The sequence below is a fragment of the Erinaceus europaeus genome, chromosome 1, assembly GCF_950295315.1.
Source record: "Erinaceus europaeus chromosome 1, mEriEur2.1, whole genome shotgun sequence".
NCBI classification, from domain to species: Eukaryota; Metazoa; Chordata; class Mammalia; order Eulipotyphla; family Erinaceidae; genus Erinaceus; species Erinaceus europaeus.
Genome location: NC_080162.1, coordinates 66151938 through 66173328, shown reverse-complemented (window position 1 = coordinate 66173328; position 21391 = coordinate 66151938). Strand labels below are relative to the sequence as shown.

General features: G+C 38.0%; 1 protein-coding gene across 2 annotated transcripts in view; it reads left to right on the top strand.

Annotated features, from left to right (window-relative positions):
• Positions 1 to 21391, top strand: part of PLCB1 (phospholipase C beta 1) — an 805117-nt gene that overhangs the window by 566525 nt on the left and 217201 nt on the right. For both annotated transcript variants that reach the window (XM_060186536.1, XM_060186537.1), the window contains exon 10: positions 9034 to 9180. In XM_060186536.1, coding sequence (XP_060042519.1) covers positions 9034 to 9180 — 147 coding nt within the window. The remainder of the gene's footprint in view (positions 1 to 9033; positions 9181 to 21391) is intronic.

The window sequence follows — 21391 nt, the reverse complement described above, 5'->3', positions numbered from 1 at the left end:
TATGAAAGGAAAGGTTCCACCCGAGTGATGAAGCTAAAGGGTTGTCATTCCACACCTGAAGTCTCTGGACACAGTCTGAATTGAAGCATGCTGAGGTGGCACTTGTTGCTTTGATTAGGTTGTGATCGGCGGATGCAATATTATTTGATAAGAATTGAGAGAAGCATGCGGGAAAGTGAGCCCCACCCTAAGGTTCCAGGACTGGGGGAAATATAGGCTATAGTGGAAATGTGAGGTTCCTGCTGTCTTAGGGTTCAAGAAGACAATGGATAGTTATTGTTATCATCACATTATTTGGTGATTAGGTTAACTATGAAAAGTCCCTTTGTTAGGGTTTGCTGTATAAGACCCAGCATCTTGTATATAGCCATATAGCGGTGTCACTGGTTACTTCTGTTCTCCCTGGTCTAGGATTTTGAGAGAGTCAACATATCAAAGACTCAGCCTATGTATTAAAAAGACTCAGTCTGTGTTTTAAAAAGTTCTAGACATATGATCAATTTTTCCCCTCTCATATTAATTGTATAGTGATTTATATGATTACACTTTAATAAGAGTGTACATAAACACCATTCCCACCACCAAAAGACTGTGTCCCACCCCACCCACCCACCTCACCCACCCACCTCCACCCCTACCTCCCACCCCCACACTGCCCTGGGAAGCCGAATGTCCACACTCCCTCTCACCACAGGGTTTTTACTTTGTTGTCCTACTCTCGATTTAATCAGATCCTGTTTTAGTTTCCCTTTCTGTTCTCCTTTCTCAACTTCTGTTGATGAGTGGGATCATCACATACTCATCTTTATCTTTCTGACTTAGCTCACTTAACATAATTCCTTCTAGCTCTGTCCAAGATGGGTCAGATAGGGTGGGTTCATTGTTCTTAATAGCTGCATAGTATTCCATTGTGTATATATACCACAGCTTTCTCAGCCACTCATCTGTTGTTGGGCACCTGGGTTGCTTCCAGGTTTTAGGTATTATGAATTGTGCTGCTATGAACATAGGTGTACACATATCTTTTTGATTGGGCATTATGGAATCCTTGGGGTATATCCCCAGGAGAGGAATTACTGGGTCATATATGGAAGGTCTATATCTAGCCTTGTGAGAGTTCTCCAGACTGTTCTCCACAGAGGCTGGACCAATTTACATTCCCACAAGGAGTGCAGAAGTGTTCCTCTGTCTCCACAGCCTCTCCAACATTTGTTGCTGCCTTCCTTTTTGATGTATGCCATTCTCACAGGAGTGAGGTGGTTGTCTTAATGTTGTCTTTATTTGCATCTCTCTGACAATCAGTGATCTGACAATCAGTTTTTCATATGTTTGTTAGTCTTTTGGATCTCCTCTCAAGTGAATGTTTTATTCATATCCTCTGCCCATTTTTGGATGAGGTCATTTGCCTTTTTGTTGCTAAGTTGCTGAGCTCTATGTATATTTTGGTGATTAGTCTCTTATCTGATGTATGGCATGTGAAGATCTTCTCCCATTCTGTGAGGGGTCTGTTTGTTTGTGTGATAGTTTTTTTGGCTGTGCAGAAGCTTTTCAATTTTATGTAGTCCTATTGGTTTGTTTCTGCTTTAGTCTTCCTTGCAATTGGGTTTGTTTCATCAAAGATGCCCTTGAGGTTTAGGTGGTAAAGCGTTCCACCAATGTTTTCCTCTAGGTATTTGATAGTTTCCGGTCTAATATCCAGGTCCTTGATCCATTTGGAGTTGATTTTTGTTTCTGGAGAGATAAGGTGGTTTAATGTCATTCTTCTGCATGTTACAACCCAGTTTTCCCAGCACCATTTATTGGCTTGGGGGTTTAGGTCTGGGCTTTCAATTCTGTTCCACTGGTCTGTGTGCCTACTTTTGTTCCAGTACCAGGCTGTTTTGATGATAATGGCCTTATAATATAGTTTGAGATCTGGGAATGTGATGCCTCCATTTATGTTTCTTTTCCTCAAGATTGTTTTGGCAATTCTAGGTGTTTTCTGGTCCCAGATAAATTATTGTAGTTTTTGTTTCATTCTCTTAAAGAAGCTTGGTGTAACTTTGATGGGTATTGCGTTAAATTTGTATATGGCTCTGGGGAGAATATTCATTTTGATGATATTTATTCTTTTGATCCATGAGTATGGGATGTCTTTCCATTTTTTGGTGTCAGTTTCTATTTCCTTGACTAGTGACTCATAGTTTTCAGTATACAAGTCTTTCACTTCTTTGGTCAGTTTTACTCCTAGGTATTTTATTGATTTTGCTGCAACAGTGAATGGGAGTGATTTCTGGATGTCTTCTTCAGTTTTAGTATTTGCATAGAGAAATGCCATTGATTTTTGTACATTGATTTTGTAGCCTGACACCTTGCTATATTGCTTAATAACTTCCAGTAGTTGTCTACTGGATTCTTTAGGTTTTTCTATGTATACTATCGTATCATCTGCAAATAGTGAGAGTTTGATTTCTTCCCTTCCAATCTGTATTCCTTTGATTCTTTTCTCTTGCCTGATTGCTATGGCAAGAACTTCCAATACTATGTTGAAGAGTAATGGTGATAGTGGACAGCCCTATCTAGTCCCCGATCTGAGGGGAAATGCTTTCAGCTTCTGTCCATTAAGTATGATGTTGGCTGTAGGTTTGCTATATATGGATTCCACTATCTTGAGAAATTTCCTGTATATTCCCATTTTTTGTAGAGATTTGAGCATGAATGGGTGCTGGATTTTGTCAAAGGCTTTCTCTGCATCTATTGAGATAATCATGTGGTTTTTGGCTTTGTTTTTATTGATGTGGTGAATGACATTGATTGACTTATGTATGTTGAATGAGCCTTGCTTTCCTGGGATAAATCCCACTTGGTCATGATGAACAATCTTTTTGATATACTGCTGTATCCAGTTGGCCAAGATCTTATTTAATATTTTGGCGTCTATGTTCATCAGTGAGATTGGTATGTAGTTTTCCTTTTTTGTTGTGTCTTATCTGCTTTTGGTATCTGGGTAACGTTGGCTTCATAGAAGGTGGAAGGGAGTGTTCCTGTTTATTCCATCTTACTGAAAAGCTTTGGAAGTATGGGTATTAACTGTTTCCTGAAGATTTTGTAGAATTCGTTTGTGAAGCCATCTGGTCCAGGACTTTTGTTGTTGGGGAGATTTTTAATAACACTTTCAATTTCTTTGTCTGTGATTGGTGCATTTAGGTTTTGTAGTTCTTCTTGGTTCAGTTTTGGAAGGGCATATGTTTCTAAGAATTCTTCCATTTCTTCCAAATTTTCTAGCTTGGTGGCATATAGTTCTTCATAGAAGTTTCACATGATTTTTTTAAATTTCTATGGTGTCAGTTGCGATATCTCCTCTATCATTTGAAATTCTATGAATTTTAGTCTTCTCCCCTTTTTGTTTAGTGATTCTGGTAAGGGTTTGTCAATTTTGTTTAATATTTCAAAGAACTAACATTTGGATTCATTGATCTTTTGTATGGTTCTCTTATTTTCGATGTTGTTTATTTTTGCTCTAATTTTAGTGATTTCTGTCCTTCTGGTAGCTTTAGGGCTCCTTTGTTCCTTTTCCGCTAAGTCCTTGAGGTGTGCAGTAAGGTCATTTATTTGCGCTTTTTCTTGTTGTTTAATATGTGATTGTATGGCTCTGAGTTTCCCTCTCAATACTGATTTAGCTGTGTCCCAAATATTTTGATAGGTTGTGTCTTCATTTTCATTTGTTTCCAGGAACATTTGAATTTCTTGCTTGAGTGTTGCTCCGACCCAGTGGTTCTTAATGAGCATGTTGTTTAGTTTCCAAATTCTGTCTTTTAATAATTTTCTGTTTGTTGGTAAATGTTAGCTTTACTCCACTGTGGTCTGAGAAGATACTTGTGATGATTTCAGTGCTCTTGAATTTGTTGATGCTGTCTTTGTGTCCTAACATGTGGTCTATCCTTGAGTAGGTGTGTGGATTTGAAAAGAATGTGTATTCCAGTTATTGGGGGTGAAGAACTCTGAAAATGTCCCAGAGGTCTAATCTATCCATCTCTTCATTTAATTCTCTTGTTTCTTTGTTGAGTCTCTGCTTTGTTGATCTAATGTGAGAATGGGGTGTTAAAGTCTCCCACTATTATTGTATTACTATTGATATATTTTTGAAGTTCTTTGAGTAGGTGCTTGATGTATTTATATGGTCCCTCATTGGGTGCATAGATGTTAATAATTGTTAAGTCTTCTTGGTTGATTCATCCTCTAATCATTATGTAATTACCTTGCCTAACTTTTATTACTTTATGTAATTTAAAATCTATTGTGTCAGAGATGAGAATGGCTGTTCCTACCTTTTTTTGTGGTCCATTAGCCTGTGTGATAGTTTTCCATCCTTTCAATTTAAGTCTGTGTTTATCTTATTGGGTCAGATGGGATTCTTGCAGCAGCATATGGTTGGGTTATGTTTTCTGATCCATCCTCCCATTCTGTGCCTTTTGATGGGTGAGCTTAAGCCATTGACATTTACTTATATTATGGATTTAATGTATTGTAGTGCCATTATTCAACATTTTTTATTTCTCTGATATATTGCAAGAATTATAGTGATGGTCTTGTTTATAAGAGGTCTTTTAGAACCTCTTTCAGGGCAGGCTTGGTGATGGTTGCCTCCTTTAACTGTTGTCTGTCTAAAAAGGTTTTGTCCCTCCATCTAGGTTGAATGAAAGTCTAGCAGGTTATATTATCCTTGGTTGAAACCCTCTTTCATTCAGGGATTGATAGATATCTTGCCATTCGATTCTGTCTTTTAGAGTTTGAGTGGAGATGTCTGCTGATAGTCTTACTGGTTTTCCCCTGTATGTGACTTTTTGTTTCTCTCTTGCAGCCTTTAGGAGCCTTTCTTTATCCTTACTTCTTTTCATTGTAACTATGATGTGTCTTGGTGTCTTTAGGTCTGGAATGATTCTGTTTGGGGCTCTCTGGGCCTCTTGAATCTTAATGTCCTTTCTGTTGCTCAGGTCTGGGAATTTTTCTTCTGTAATTTCCTCTAGAATGTTTACTTCCCCTTACTCTCTTTCTTCCTCTGGCAGGCCAATTATATGAATGTTACTCCTTTTGAGAGCTCTTTTACCTCTTTCTTAGTTTTCTCTAGCTCATCCTCTGTCTGGATAATTCTGTTTTCTGCTTCTGTTAGTCTGCTTTCCCTTCCCTTCCCTCAGCTTTTTCAGTTCAGCTATTTCAGCTTTCAGTTCTCTAATTGCCTCAATGTAGTTAGTATTTTCCTTGAGGGTCTCATCTGTTGTTTCCTTACTACTGCTATTCCTTTCCTCCAAAGTTGTTTTCATTTCTATTATTAATAAGTTTATTATTGCTTGCATACTTTTCTTATCTATGGTTACTTCTTGCTGATTTGTAGTTTCTTCTGGTCTTTTGTCTGCATTCTTTGTAGTAGCAGTTTTATTTGCTCTTTACCCATTTTTTTATTAATGTGTTTCTTATTTTTATGTTCTGTTGTTCCTCAGTTGTTGTGTTTTGAGTATAAACCAAACTATACTAAATACCATTATTACAAATGCAGTCACCAACCTCAGAAATTACAACAATAGTAACTGAAGCAAGGATTGAAGCAGTTTAACCAATACCAGTTAGCCCAACAATGTCTCCAGTCCATGAAAAAATAGCAACCAAATCCAAATGAAAAAGAAAGAGAAAGGAAAAGGAAAAAAGGGATAGCAGGAATATACAGTTATGCAAATCTACTATCCACTGTAAATTCTAGAGGTAGCAAGTGGAGAAAGGGAAGTAGAGCAGAGACACATGAAGAGAGTCCACTCTGAGTTAGATTTCTTCCCTGAAATAATTCACAAACAAGTATCAGTAAATTCAGGAAGCAGGAGGAAGGAAGAAAGGGAGACAGGGGGAAAAAGGAGAAAAAAGAAAAAAGAAAAAAAACAGTAAAAAAAAAAAAGCAGTGAAAGGAATTTGTTTGTTTGTTTTAATTAACTAGGAGAAGGGAGAAGGGGGAGAGTGGATAGAGGAGGTATTAAGAGTTTGACAAGTTCCTCTCACAATGGATAAGACATCCAGTCACCTAGCAATGGAAAATATACTAAGAATTAATTTTGGTCAACCTGAGGGAGAGGGGCAAAGGAATACACACACACACACACACACACACACACCACATATATATATGACAGTAACAATAAAGTAGAACAGAGTAAAAAGCCTTAGCAGTGGGTCTGCAGCTTGGACAGCTCCCTGTTAGCTCAGGCACATTGAGTCTAGACAACTGATTGAAAAAGAAAAAAGGAAAAAAGAAAAAAACAGAGAAAAAGAAACCTTCCAGGCAGTCTTTCCCAGTTATTTGTCACTGCAGTTGGGCCTAAGTCCCTTACTCAGAGGGAAAAAAGATAGCCAAGGTATTCAGAAAGGAACAGGGTTGTAATGGCACCTCTGGTGAGCCAGGAATCTTGGTAAACAAAAAAGGTCAGCGGGAAGCCTGCTAGCAGCAGCTCCCTACTCCTGGGGTCTGGCTATGGGAGGAGGGAGGGAAAGAAATAATTTTAAAAATTTCCTTTCTTTTTGCTCTAATTTCTAACCCAAATTGAGTTATAGTCACCTCCTTGATGTCACACTTCGAATGTCTTGTTCACAGTCCTGCTTCTTCTTCTTCTAGCGTTTGCCCTTCTTCCGTAGCCAGTCAACAGTGTCAGGTTGAGCCTGATGTAAAGTTTCGAGACCTCCTTTGAATCTGGAGAGGTGGCAGTCGTTGACTATGTGGGTCATAGTCTGTCTGGAGCCGTAGGGGCAGTTCGGGTCGTCTCTGGCTCCCCAGCGGTGGAACATAGTGGCGCACCGGCCATGGCCTGTTCGATAGCGATTGAGGAGGGCCCAATCATAACGTGCTAGGTCAACGCCGGGTTGACGCTTGCAGGGGTCTGTGATGAGGTGTTTGTTCTTTACCTCAGCTGATTGCCAACTCTGTTTCCAAGAGACTGGAACAGAGAAGTTCAGTGTAGGCATAGGAGACCAGATTGGGTGACGAGATGTCAAGCGTTGGACAGGGTGGGCGAAGATCTCCGCGTATATTGGCAGGTCCGGTGGAGCGTAGACGTGGGAAATGAACTTAGATGATGCCGCATCCCGACGAATATCAGGCGGGGCGATGTTGCTAAGAACTGGCAGCCATGGAACCGGGGTGGAACGGATGGTTCCAGAAATTATCCTCATGGAGGAATATAATTTGGAATCGACCAAGTGGACATGGGGGCTACGGAACCATTCTGGGGCACAGTATTCTGCAGTGGAATAGCATAATGCCAGAGATGATGATCGTAGTGTGGAAGCGCTCGCGCCCCATGAGGAGCTGGCCAGTCTTGCAATGATGTTATTCCTCGCGCCCACCTTTGCTGCAGTTTTTATGAGATGTTTGTGAAATGACAGAGTGCGATCGAGAGTTCCTGCTGAAGGCCAGGAACTGATGCTTTGTAGCAGTTGTCCTCAGAGCTCAAGCCAGCAGCTGCTTAGGAGTCTCCATCTTCTATTTTTTTTTTTTTTATATAGTCTTCATGGTTAAGGCTGAAAAACAAACTGTGATAATGGAAAAAAATACCTGGGTTGACCCTCTATCTATAGTCTATAAAGAACAGTATAATGAAGAAAAATAATTTATCCAGTTTTTAGCACTAATTACATTAGAAAGGTTGCAACAAAAGAACAATATCTAAATGGAATCAGAGTGAACTAAAATATGAGTCATATTTCTTCCATTTGAAGTAATGTCATTCTAAATAAGAAGATGACTGCATTTACCTGAACATTCAATTTCTAATTCTTAGGAGATACTCTTTGTAATCTTTTTCTTTTTCATTAAAAAGTCATTATTTGAAAACACTTTGTTTTCTTTTAAAAAATAAAACTGCCTGGGGGGCCAGTGGTAGAGCAGCAGGTTAAGCTCATATGGCCCAAAGACCAAGGACCAAGGACCATCGTAAGGATCCCAGTTCGAGCCCCCAGCTCCCCACCTACATGGAAGTTGCTTCACAGGCAGTGAAGCAGGTCTGCAGTTGTCTTTCCCCATCTCTGTCTTCCTCTTCTTTCTTGATTTTTCTCTGTCCTATCCAACAGCAATGACAACAATAACCACAATACTAGTAACAACAACAATGATAAACAACAAGGGCAACAAAAGGGGAAAAATAGCCTCTGGAGGCATAAACAAATAAATAAATATAGAAAATAAAATGGCCTTTAAATAGCTTTTATTATAAAAGTAATATATATATAATAGAAAATTACCCCCTTAAATCTATTACTCAAATAGTAGACTCTAGTAACATTTTGGTATCCAGCCTTATTATGTTTGTAAACAACATGAGGTGCCAGGGAAAATAACAGTGGTTTATGCAACAGACTTTCATTCTCGTGGAGCCGGGGTGGGGGTGGGGGGGTGAGGTGGCAGGTTCAATCCCTAGCTCAACCAATAAACCAGAACTGAACTCCTCTGTTTTGTTTGTTTGAGTATATGTAGCTAAAAACAGGAGGTGGTACTTAAATATTCAAATCTTTTGAAAGTCAGTGAGACTCTTGTACCTACAGTTTTTCTTTGTTACCTGTGGCATTTGGAAATAATCATAGTGAAATAGCATGATCCTAGATTACTTTTGTTGCTATTAAAATGCCATCATCAGGAGTTGGGGGATAGCACAGCGGCTTAAGCGCACTTGGCGCAAAGCGGAAGGCTAAGGATCCCGGTTCGAGCCAGCGGCTCCCCACCTGCAGGGAAGTCGCTTCACAGGCGGTGAAGCAAGTCTGCAGGTGTCTATATTTCTCTCCCCCTCTCTGTCTTCCCCTCCTCTCTCCATTCCTCTCTGTCCTATCCAACAACAATGACATCAATAATAACTACGACAACAAAAGGGAATAAATAAATATTTAAAAAAATGCCGTGTGGCTACATGTCTTCCCCCATGTATGCCGTCCAGAAATTTTTTGGGGGGATTAAAATAACTGTATCCCAATATCCCATAAAAAAGACTATATTCACATCTTTTCTTACTTCTTCATTCCTTCCAGGGCAGATATCAGTGGATGGATTTATGCGCTATCTAAGTGGAGAAGAAAATGGAGTTGTTTCACCTGAGAAACTGGATTTGAATGAAGATATGTCTCAGCCCCTTTCTCACTATTTCATTAATTCCTCTCACAACACCTACCTCACAGGTATGAATTTATAGTTATTTTCCAGTCTCTGTCACAAACCTCTACATCCCAATGGACAGAAATGAAAATGTCATTTCTTTCCTTTCCTACAAAACATCTCCGAGAACTCGAGTTGCTCCCCAGTGGCTTTACCCTTAAGCAGACTTGTACTTTTGGGTTTGTGAAACAGAAACATGTCTTTACAACATACTGCTTTTGAAGTTTTCAGGTATTCTAGAATGTATCTGTTTCTAGTATCTTCAGGCCAGTGGAATTTCTGTATAACTGAACTCATTCCTTAGTGGACTTTTGTTCGTTTATAACCCAGCTTAATTATCTAGATTTTTTTCATCTATTACAAAGTTTTAAATCCCTTAATACCATCTTCAGAAAAATGAATTGCTGAATTTTCTCAAGGTAGGTGAAAACTTTAGATTAAAAATCAAGTTAACTGACAGTATGTACTGCATGTATTATAATATTATGATAAGGGAGGAAAAATGTATTTCCTAGTTTGGTCCTAACTTAAGCTTGACACGGCTTTTAATCATTTAGTAGAGAAATACTAAAACACAGATTTGAAGGCAAAAATACATTCATTCCAGAATACTTTCTGTAAGGCATATTTCTAACTAAGAACCTTGAAAAGACTAGAATATCAATTGGTTGTGGTCAGGGAAGGAAATACTCCAACTGGTAGAGAATCAGACTTTTGTATCCAAGGAACTGTTTATTCCTTGGTGTCGCATGTACCATAGTGATTCTATGGCTTCTCTTTCTTTCTTTTTATCATTATCTCATATTAAACTTTATTTCTGTCTGATATGTGATAAATAAAATATTTCCTTTCCTGTGTTTTTCTTTTTAATCAGATAGAGACAGAGAGAAATAGAAGAAGAAAGAGACACCTACAGCATTTACTGCTTCTGAAGCTTCCCTCTTGCAAGTGAGAACCAGGGGCTTGAACCCAGGTACTTGCACATGGTACATGTGTACTCAACCACTCAGCTCCTAACAGTAGATTGTGATGGCCTTGTAAGCCTGTTGCCCAGGAGTGAGTAGTTTGTGTCACAGGGCAGATTAACAGTATGACATATATAATGCAAAGAGAAATCCAGGTACTAGATATTCATGGTCTAAGAGAATTCTCAGGGTTCAGTCATCTGACAAGAGTTCTTAAGTAGTGCTTTCCCTCCAAGTATAAATATATGTTCTGTTGATATGAGATTCAGCATTGGCCTGGGATCTTAGGCTTTGGTAAAAATAACTTAGTAAAAAATGACTCTTGGACAGAGATAGCATGATAGCCTCCAGATACCAAGAGTACACTATAGCAGAAAGATTCTATATCATTTGCGATCATCTAGTAAGAATTACTCAGTCTGAGTTGCAGTCAGTGAAGCTTCAACTTGCTTATTCTTAATTAAATTTGGATAGTGTATAGATTGATCTTGGCCTGTTTTGTTTCAGTTGACATTATCTCCTGAGAGAACTTTATGCCATGAAACTAACCAGATTCATGCCTGGGTCATTCTCAAAATTAATATGTCTCTCTCTTCTCTCTTCCCTCTTCTCTCTCTCTCTCTCTCTCTCTTTTTAGTGATTTAATAATGATCAACAAAATTGTGGTATAACGGGGTACAATTCCATACAATTCCCACCAACAAAGTGCCACATCCCATCCCTTCCACTGTAAGCTTTCCTATTCATTATCCCTCTGGGAGTATGGACCAGAGATCTTTATGGGGTGCATAAGGTGGGATATCTGGCTTCTCCACTTGACATGAGCACTGACAGGTTGATCCATACCCCCATCCTGTTTCTATCTTTCCTTAGTGGGATAGGGCTCTGGGGAGGTGGAGTTCCAGGTGAGGTCATCTACCCACAGAAGTTAGGTTGGCAACATAGTAACATCTGCTACTTGGTGGCTGAAAAGCATTAAGATATAAAACAGAACAAATTGTTTAATAACTAGGAACCAAAACATAAGAATATAGCAGATGAGATCTGGGGTCTTCATGTTAGAAGAAGCTAGGAAGTCTATTTTAGGTATATTCCAAGGTGCCCATGACATTACCAATTTTTGCTTGAGCCCCACAACTAACATGCAGATGGACTAAAAGTATCATCTGGGAAGTTGTCAGAATTGGAAATAGGACTATAATAATGTATCAGGGAAGAGAATAACTTTCAAATATGGGAAAAGTATATAAATATTGTTAATTGAAAATCCCATCAATCTGATCTGGGTCCCATATTCAGCACAGGAGACTATGTAACCTCTTCATCACTAGAAGTCTGATCTTGCATTCCATGGTCATAGCTAGGAACATTTTAGGCTGCACTTATCATTTAAAATTCTATTTATTTGAGATATCTCCCCCCCACACATTTTTTAGTGAGTCTGGCTAAGGGTTTGTTGATTTTGTTTATGTTTTTGAAGAACCAACATTTAGTTTCATTGATCTTTTGTATGGTTCTCTTATTTTTGATGTTGTTTAATTCTGCCCTAATTTTAGTTATTTCAGTCCTCTTGGCTGCTTTTAGGCTCTTTTGTTCTTCTTCTAAGTCTTAAGGCTGTATACAGTCAAGCTGTTTACTTGAGCTTTATTTGTTCCCTAATGTATGCTATGAACTTTCCTCTAAGTACTGCTTTAGCTATGTCCCAAATATTTAAAATATCTTATGATTTTTATTTTATTATTTTTATAATATCATTTAATATTTTCCCTTTTCTGTTGCCCTTGGTTTTTTTATTGTTGTTGTAGTTGTTATTGTTGTTACTGATGCCATCATTGTTAGATAGGACAGAGAAATCGAGAGAAGAGGGGAGGACAGAGAGGGGGAGAAAAGATAGACACCTGCAGACCTGCTTCACTCCCTGTGAAGCGACTCCTTTGCAGGTGGGGAGCCAGGGGCTTAAACCGGGATCCTTACTCTGGTCCTCGCGCTTCGCACCATGTATGCTTAACCTGCTGTGCTACCGCATGACTCCCCTCATGTTTTCATTTTCATTTGATTCTAGAACATTTGAATTTCTTCCTTGAGTGCCTCTTTGACCCACTGGTTATTAAGCTGTGTGTTGTTGAGTTTCCATATTTTGGTACTTTTACTAAATTTTTGTTTGTTGTTAAGTGTTAGCTTAATTCCACTGTAGTCTGAGAAGATACTTGGGATTATTTCAGTGCTCTTGAATTTGTTGATACTGCCTTTGTGGCCTAACATATAATCTATCTTTGAGAATTTTCCATGTGGATTCAAGAAAAATGTGTGTATTACAGTTTATTTAGTTTTATTCTTATTTATCTTTATTTATTGAACAGACAACCAGAAATCAAGAGGGTATGGAGAGATAGAAAGGAAGAGAGGGAGAGATAAAGAGGAAGAGAGATAACATTGCTTCACCACTTGCAAAGCTTTCCTCCTGCAGGTGGGGACCAGGAGCTTGAACCCAGGTTCTTATGCACTATAACACATATGATCAACCTGGTGTACTACCACCCAGCCCCCATATTACAATTTCTTGGGGTGTAAAACTCTGAAAATGTCCAGAAGAATTTGTCTATCTTATCTTTTTAACTAATTATCTTGTTTCTTTGTTCATTTTCTGCTAGAAGATCTGTCTAAATGTAAGAGTAGGATGTTTAAGTTTCCTACTATTACTGTGCTATGATTGATGCATTTTTCTAGCTCTTCAGTAAGTGTTTGATGTATTTAGATGGGCCCTCATTGGATGTGTTAAATCCTCCTGGTTGATTGCTCCTCTTAGCACTATGTAATATCCATGTCTATCTTTTATATATATATATATATTTTTTTTTTAAGGTCTATATCATCAGAAATGAGAATAGCTGCTCCTTTCCCTTTTTTGTGGTTCATTAGCCTGTATGAAAGTTTTCCAACTTTCATTTTGAGTCTGTATTTGTCTTGTTGAGTTAGGTAGGAGTCCTACATACAGCATATGGTTGGGTTGTCTTTTCTGATCCATCTTCCTATTCTGTGCCTTTTAATGGGTTAATTTAAGCTATTGATATTATGGATTAAAGGTATTTCAATACCATTATTAACTTTTGTGTGTGTGTTCAGATATATAGCAGGTGTTTTTCCTTTTTTATTATGTTATTAATGTTTACAAGAGGGCTTTTAGAATCTCTTTCAGGGTGGGCTTGGTGATAGTTGATTCCTTTAACTGTTGCTTGTCTGAGAAGGTTTTTATCCTTCTATCTAATCTGTCTGACAGACTAGCAGAATATACTATTCTTTGTTGAAAGCCTTTTTCATTGAGTGCTTTATAGGTATCTTGTCATTCTCTTTTGGCTTTTAGAGTTTGTGTGGAGAAGTCTGCTGATAGTCTTATGGGTTTTCCTCTTCATGTGACCTTTTGTTTTTCTCTTGCACCCTTCAGAATCCTTTATCCTTACTTCTTTCTATTGTAACTATGCTGTCTTCTACTTCTTGCTGTCTTCAGTTCTGGGTTGATTCTGTTTGGGACTCTCTGAGATTCTCAAATTTCAATATCCTTTCCATTGTTTAGGGTGGGAAATTTTTCTTCTATTATGTCCTCTAGGATGCTTTCTTCTCCTTCTTCTCTTTCTTCCTCTGAATCAATCAATCTCGCTCTCTCTCAGTTTTTTTTTTTTTTACTTCTTTGTTAGTTTTCTCTAATTCATCCTCAGTCTGGCTAATTCTGTTTTCTACTTCTGTTATTCTGTTCTCCCTTCCTTCAGCTTCCATCTAAAGTTCAGCTATTTTTTTTTAAATTTATAAAAAGGAAACATTGACAAAGCAATAGAATAAGAGGGGCACAATTCCCACTATCAGAATTCCGTATCTCATTCCCTCCCCTAATAGCTTTCCTATTCTTCATCTTTCTGGGAGTATGAACCCAAGGTCATTGTGGGATGCAGAAGGTGGAAGTTCTGGCTTCTGTAATTGCTTCCCTGCTGAACATGGGCATTGACAGGCCGATCCATACTCCCAGCCTGTCTCTTTCTTTCCCTAGTGGGGCAGTGCTCTGGGGATTCGGGGCTCCAGGACACATTGGTGGGGTTGTCTGTCTAGGGAAGTCTGGTTAGCATCATGCTAGCATCTGGAACCTGGTGGCTGAAAAGAGAGTTAGCATATAAAGCCAAACAAGTTGTTGACTTACTATTCATGAACCTAAAGGCTGGATTAGTGAAGATGAAGAGTTGGGGGGTTCTCCATTTTGTAGCTAGCTAGTAGGCATATTTTAGTTATATTCCAAAGGGCCTATGGTTATACCAGTTTTTTTTCCCCCTGAGCCTGAAATCTGATATTCAAGTGGATCCAAGTTATTGTATGGGGAGGTGATGTCATGGCTGGCATAAGGACCAGAAAGCTGGATCAGGGAAGAAGGTAGTTCCCAAATATGGGAAAGGTGTATAAATATTGTTGACTGAAAACCCCATCAATACGATGTGATCTGTGGCCCATATTCAGCTTAGGAGCCTATGTGGCCTCTGCATCCCTATAGATCTGAGCTCACATTCTGTGGCCATGAGTATGAACATTCCAAGCTTCCCCAATATCAGGACCCATCTTCCTCAGGTGTAGCATAGAGTATATTGTCCAGCCTCCCTTCAAAATATGGAACATTCTCTACCGTTGTTGATCCAAGTTGAGGGCAAGGTCCTATGGGGGCCCACAAAGGGGTCTATTGTGTTGTTCCTGATAGAACATGACCATTATTATTGCAAAATCATTATTATGCTATCTACCCCTGCCCAATATGTTGTTGGTTTTTTTGTTTGTTTGTTTTTTTACCAGAGCACTGCTTAACTCCGTCTTCTGTCTTATGATGGTGCAGGGGACTGAACATGGGACTTTGGAACCTCATACATGAGAGTCTATTTGCATAACCATTATGCTATCTACCCCCACCAAGAGAACATATTTTAGGTTGAATATTATGTCCTTTCAGCATGAACTATCCATCTTAAAAATGCCGCTGTTGGGGGAAGAAGCTTCACTAGCTATGAAACAGAGTTTTGCAGGTATCTCTCTTCCTCTCCCCATCTCTATCTTTTCCTTTGCTCTCAGTTTCTCTCTGACTCTATCAAGTACGCAGATTTTTTTTTTTTTAATGACGGTGTTAGGACTGGCAAAATACCTCACTTGGGTAACATGTCTTTCCACCCATGCAACCCAATCTCAACAGAGGAAGTTTTGGTGCTGTGGTATCTCTCTCTCTCTCTCTCTACACACACACACACACACACACACACACACACCACACACTATCTGAAAAAAATATGACTACAGCAATAAGTCCCTGGTGACAATAACAAAAAATGATAGCTCTTCTGGCACATAAAAATTTCCTAGGCTCACCTTTCTGTACCACACATGGAGTCAGATATCTCCCCAAAGATTTTTTTGTTGTTGTTATTTTTCTTCCTTTTAGTGAAAAATAAAGTTACTTGAGTAATAGTAAGTTGTACCCTGTGCTATGGAATATTGTTTCTGGACATTCCAACGAACAAAAAAGAATTGATTTTTTTCTTAAGGTGTGCATTCACATAAATATGCTCACTGCTGTATTCATATTTAAATTTTTGCTTCTGTAGATATGCTTTTTTGAATCAGTCCTGATACCTGAAAAGATATATATAAATATTGATTTGCATTACTAACAACACAATAATACTTTTAAAAATAATCATTCAACATTAATAAGGATTACTTTTTATATTTCTCTAATTCTGTTTCCCCATCTACATTTCAGTGATAATTTTCAGTCCCACTAACTGCTTACAAAAATCACTCATTTGTCCTCTCTTGGCACAAATGTGGCAATTTGATTGTGTTGTGTCAATTTAGTTTAGGGTGTTAGGATATTAATTGCCAATATTTCTGAGAAGATGGAAATTTAAACTACTATGGAATAAGAGTCCAGTGTATATTTTGAAAAAGAAAACCTCAAATAGATGTCTCCAAATTTTCATACAGTGGTTTTACATTCATATTCATATATACCACTTCTGATGAACTAAACCAAGTCTCTATTTAATATCTAGAACTATTATAATTCATATATTTTAGCTATTCATATTTTAAAACTACATTACCTATGCTAAATCACATTTTGATCTTTAGGGGAACTAGTTATAGTGATATCCCTGAGCTCTGTATTTTTATGCCAAGATTAACATTATACAAAAGACTTGAATTATAAGCCCACAGTTATCACAATATCGCTTTGGCCCATTACCAATGAAAATCATCTTCTTGCAGAAGAGTTAAGAGAAATTCTATATAATTAGCTACACACAGAGAAACAAACTACTTATAAATACTACTACATACTCTTGAGGTTTTGCCTTAAATCCTTTGACTTTTAGGTAAATTTTAGTTTTCGTTAGTATAGTCTTCTTAGTATCCTGTTTTTAGTGTACATAGACCTGATGTAGAACTCCTATTTCTTAGAGGTATTTGGCTATATATAAATTTCAAACATATAGAAGTTCACATTTCCCCAGAACAGTTAACAATACTATAAAATATAACCAAATGTACAATCCAGTATAGTTCAATTAATGCTAAAATCAATACCCATAAAATGAAATAAGTTTTGTACTTTTTAAAAAGACTTTCTTTTTTTTAAAGACTTTCTTTAGGTTTTTATTTATTTATTTATTCCCTTTTGTTGCCCTTGTTGTTTTATTGTTGTAGTTAAATTTTGTACTTCACAGGCATATTCAAAACAAGTGGTAAGCTTTCATTATAAATGCATCATTTTATTTTTTTTTCCAAAAACTTTTTTTCCTTCCAGGGTTACTGCTGGGGCTCTGTGCCTGCACTATGAATCCACTGCTCCTGGAGGCTATTTTTTCCCTTTTTTGCCCTTGTTGTTTATCATTGTTATTATTATTATTGATATTGCTGTCACTGTTGTTTCATAGGACAGAGAGAAATGGAGAGAGGAGGAGAGGATAGGGGGAGAGAAAGATAGACACCTGCAGACCTGCTTCACTGCCTGTGAAGCAACCCCCCTGCAGGTGTGGAGCCGGGGGCTCCATCAGGACCATTACAATGGTCCTTGCATATTGTGCCATGTGTGCTTAACTCTCTGCACTACCACCCAGCCCCCTAAATGCATCATTTTACATTAGAGGAGGTTTGTCGAGAGAAAAAATGAATTGTTTCCTATTCAAATTTGTTCTTAAAATGCTCGATGCTACTAAGTTTACTTCCAACTGCTGCATTTTAAATATAGAAAAATTAAGTTTACAGATTAAGTTTAAAATTTTTAAAAAATTAAGTTTACAAGCGTTAAAGTTATGAGAAACCTTCCTTTAACCTATTCCCCACATCACCACCCTAATTATTTTCTTGGAGCATTTTAGGAAACGCCAGTATATCTTTAAAATGACAGTCTGAATTCAAATAAGAAGAAATTTGTTATTCACAATATTTTCTTGAGAACATTCAATGATACTGTAGAAATTAAATGTACAATGTGAAAACAAATCAATTTAGCATGCATTCTTATCATCTTTCTTTCTCCACTAATTATTGCCCCCCTTTTTCTTACTAGAGAGGAAGATAAAGCAGTTCATTAAAAGAAATGTGTGAAAAGAGGAAGTTAATTTTTTCTCACAATGGTCATTTTTCTAGGATTTTAGATAGTTTGGGCAGTACATCTAATAATAATTATGTTTTTCCCTGTGGAATCTTCTGTTATGATTCAAAACAAAATGATCTCAGGACAGAATTGTATTTTATTTTATTGTATTATTTGTTTTTATTGTCACTATGCTTATTATTGGGCCTGGTGCCTGCACAACTAATCCATTGCTGCCAATTGCAATTTTTGTTCTTTCTTCTATTTGATAGAACGAAGAGAAATTGAGAAGGAAGGGAGAAATAGGAAGGTAGAGTGAAAGAGAAACAACTGCAGCTCTGCTTCACAACTCGTGAAGCTTCCTGTCAGCAGGTGGGGAAATGGTATTAAAACCAATCCTTGCACATGGGAACATATGAACTCTACGAGGTGCTCCAGCACCTGACCCCTGACCTCAGTATAAAATGATTTCAAACTGTACCTTCTCAGCTCTTCAGAAATCTCATGTAAACCTCATATTCCAAAACTATTTGGGAGATACTGGTTCCATGTACACAGGCAATGCAAAGTGAAGCAACTTTGTATATTGAACATCGATAACTGGGATAGGAAAAAGATACTGAGTTTCAGAGTTTTGTTTTTACTCTCTATATCTGACTTGTCTGATTAAATGTATAAAAAAAATCTCAGCTCTTCTCCTAACATAAATAGTTCTGCCTACAGAAACATTTAAAAATAATTTAATACAAAGTCTTGCCCTACTCAGGCATTCACCACAAATCCAGACTGTCGCCCACTTCTTTCACATCTCTCCCACTCATTTAACCTTTATGTAAATTGTATCATTATTTTTGGTTTAAACCACATGTAGATTTATTTGAAAAGGAGAGAGAATTAGTTTAACAAATGACTAGAGAAGAACAAGTAGGACTTCCTTTCCAAGTAAATTATATGCTATGCCTTTCTAAGTCTTAGTTTCTTTATTTGTAAAGTGAAGATAAATTGAAGCAGCAGGAATATTTTTGACTGTATGTAATAGAATATAAATGCTGCAAGGAATCTGTTACCTCACACTGCAGTTCAGAAATTGAATGGATGAAAGTTGATGGAATCAGAATCCATTGATGTTCCCAGTGACTCAGGGGCTCTCCCATTGTTTTGTTCCCCTTAGGATTTCAAAAAGACTCTACAGAGCTGGGGAGGTTCAAGTGCTAATGCCATCTTATATCATAACTGAGCAGTTTTCTAATTGTCTGTCTCTCTTATACTCCTCACTTATTCTGTATCTATAAGTAAATAGATATTTCCTCATTTTTATTGTTAACATATGAAAGAGGATGGGGAAGGTAGATCCAGAGCATCATTCTGGTACACAGGGTGCTAGGGATTGAACTCAGGACTTCATGCTAAGGGTCTAATGTTTACACCACCACCACCTGGACACCAAAAATACTTTTTTTTAAAAAAGAAGCAATTACTCTTGTCTGCGATTCTGTATGAATTAATCCGCCAGCACCACCCATTAAGTTTTCCTTTATGCCATAACACACACACACACACACACACACACACACACACACACACACACACACACACACACATTACAGAAGTATGTCCACATTGGTCACTAAAAGGAGTCACAGAGATATTGTTAATTACAAAAAATAATTTTTCCCAGATCTGGGTAAGTGAACTTGAAGCGTATCAGACCCAAAGTAGACTATTATATTGGCAAAGAGAAAGAGAAGGAAGTAAAGTGGACTGGGTTGTGGCACACCTGGTAGGGCACACATGTGCAAGGACCTGGATTTGAGCCGCTGGTCCCCACCTGCAGGGGAAAAGCTTTGCAAGTGGTGAAGCAATGTTGCAGGTGTCTCTCTGTCTCTCTCCTCACTATGACGCTCTTCTCCCTCAATTTCTGGCTGTCTCTATCCAGTAAATAAATACATAAATAAATATGATAATAACACTTTTAAAAAGGAGAAGGAAGAGAGGAAAGAAGGACGGAAGGAAAGAAGGAAGAAAGGAAGGTGTCTGGGTAGATAGCATAGCAATTTTTCAAAAGGCTTTCATGCCGCAGGCTCTGAGGTGCCAGATTCAATTCCTAGGAACAGCATAAACCACAGGTGAGCAGTGTTCTGTTCTTTCTCTCTCTGTATCTCTGTCATTAAATAAATAAATGTAGAAAGAAAGCAAGAAGAAGAAAAAGCAAAGACAGAAAAGGAAAGAAAGAGCTAGCCAAAATGTAAAATGTACAGTTTGAAATCACTTTCTCTTTTATTGGATTCCCTTCCTTATAGAGAAGGTTAGACTAATTAACGTGTCTCCTGACATTCTTGTATACTCAGTAACTAGTGTTTGCTTCCCATAGAGAATGTGTTTGGATGTGCATAGACCCTGATACTGAGACTCCTATATTTAAAGTAGTTTTCCTACTTTCTTTCTTTCTTTTTTTATTGCCAGGGCTCTGCCTGCACCATGAATCCATTGCTCCTGGAGACCATTTCCCCCCCTTTTGTTGCCCTTGTTGTTTTATCATTGTTGTGGTTATTATTGTTGTTGTTGTTGTTGCTGTCCTTGGATAGGACAGAGACAAATCAAGGGAGGAGGGGAGACAAACATGGGGAGAGAAAGATAGACACCCGCAGACCTGCTTCACCTCTTGTGAAGTGACTCCCCTGCAGGTGGAGAGCTGGGGATCCTTACGCCAGTCCTTGCGCTTTGCGCCACGTGTGCTTAACCAGTTTTCCTACTTTCTTACTTAAATCATCTCACGGCAATTGGACCTACACTTAAGAGCAGCCAGCAGATACAATGAAGAGTCAGGTCTACTCACACTGAAATATCTATAAACAGTCGAGGCAAAGAATATATTCTCTGTGTTTTGGTCAGTTTTCTCAATTGTAGCTTGGAGGTAATGAAACCTGAATGGTTTTCCCAACATTGAAAGCAAGGAGAAATAGCTCCCATTGTCACAGAAGGCCAGTGGATTGAGATATACATAATCAGCTAAAGGTATAAGGGAAGATAATAAACAAATAATGATAAATATAAACATAGATAATAAATCAACACCCTCTACAATATGAGAAATTCCTCTGAAGTTTGTGTTAATAAAGTGACTGTTGTTTTGAATTTTCTGGTCTCAATCATGAAAAAATCTGATACAAAGCTCAAATGAATGTAGCCAGATGCCCAAAGTGAATGCAATCAAATTAAAAATTGCAGAATTATGGCTTGGGGGCAGCGTTGTGAATTAATCTGAGAAGGAGCTTCAGTTCTCATATTCAATCGTGGGTTTGGGATGTGCTCCAGAGAATGTTCTTAGCCAGGCAAAGATGATGGCAGATACCAGTTTCACAGATAACAAGGATGCATGACTCATGATATATCCTTAATCCCAAACCCTGGAAAATCTCTGGACCCAGAAGGTATAATTATTAGATCTAATCAAATGGAAATTTAATAGTTAGATGGAGTATAGTAATGAGAATTTAGAGATGTTACAGAGGGAAAGTTAACCAACTTAGAAACTTTGGCAGCAAAGGAGTGAATATGGAGAATATGAGCATGCACAATTCCCATAAATGAAGAAAACATACGGGGGAACCTAGTTTACATTCTGAACAGGACAATGATGGATATGTG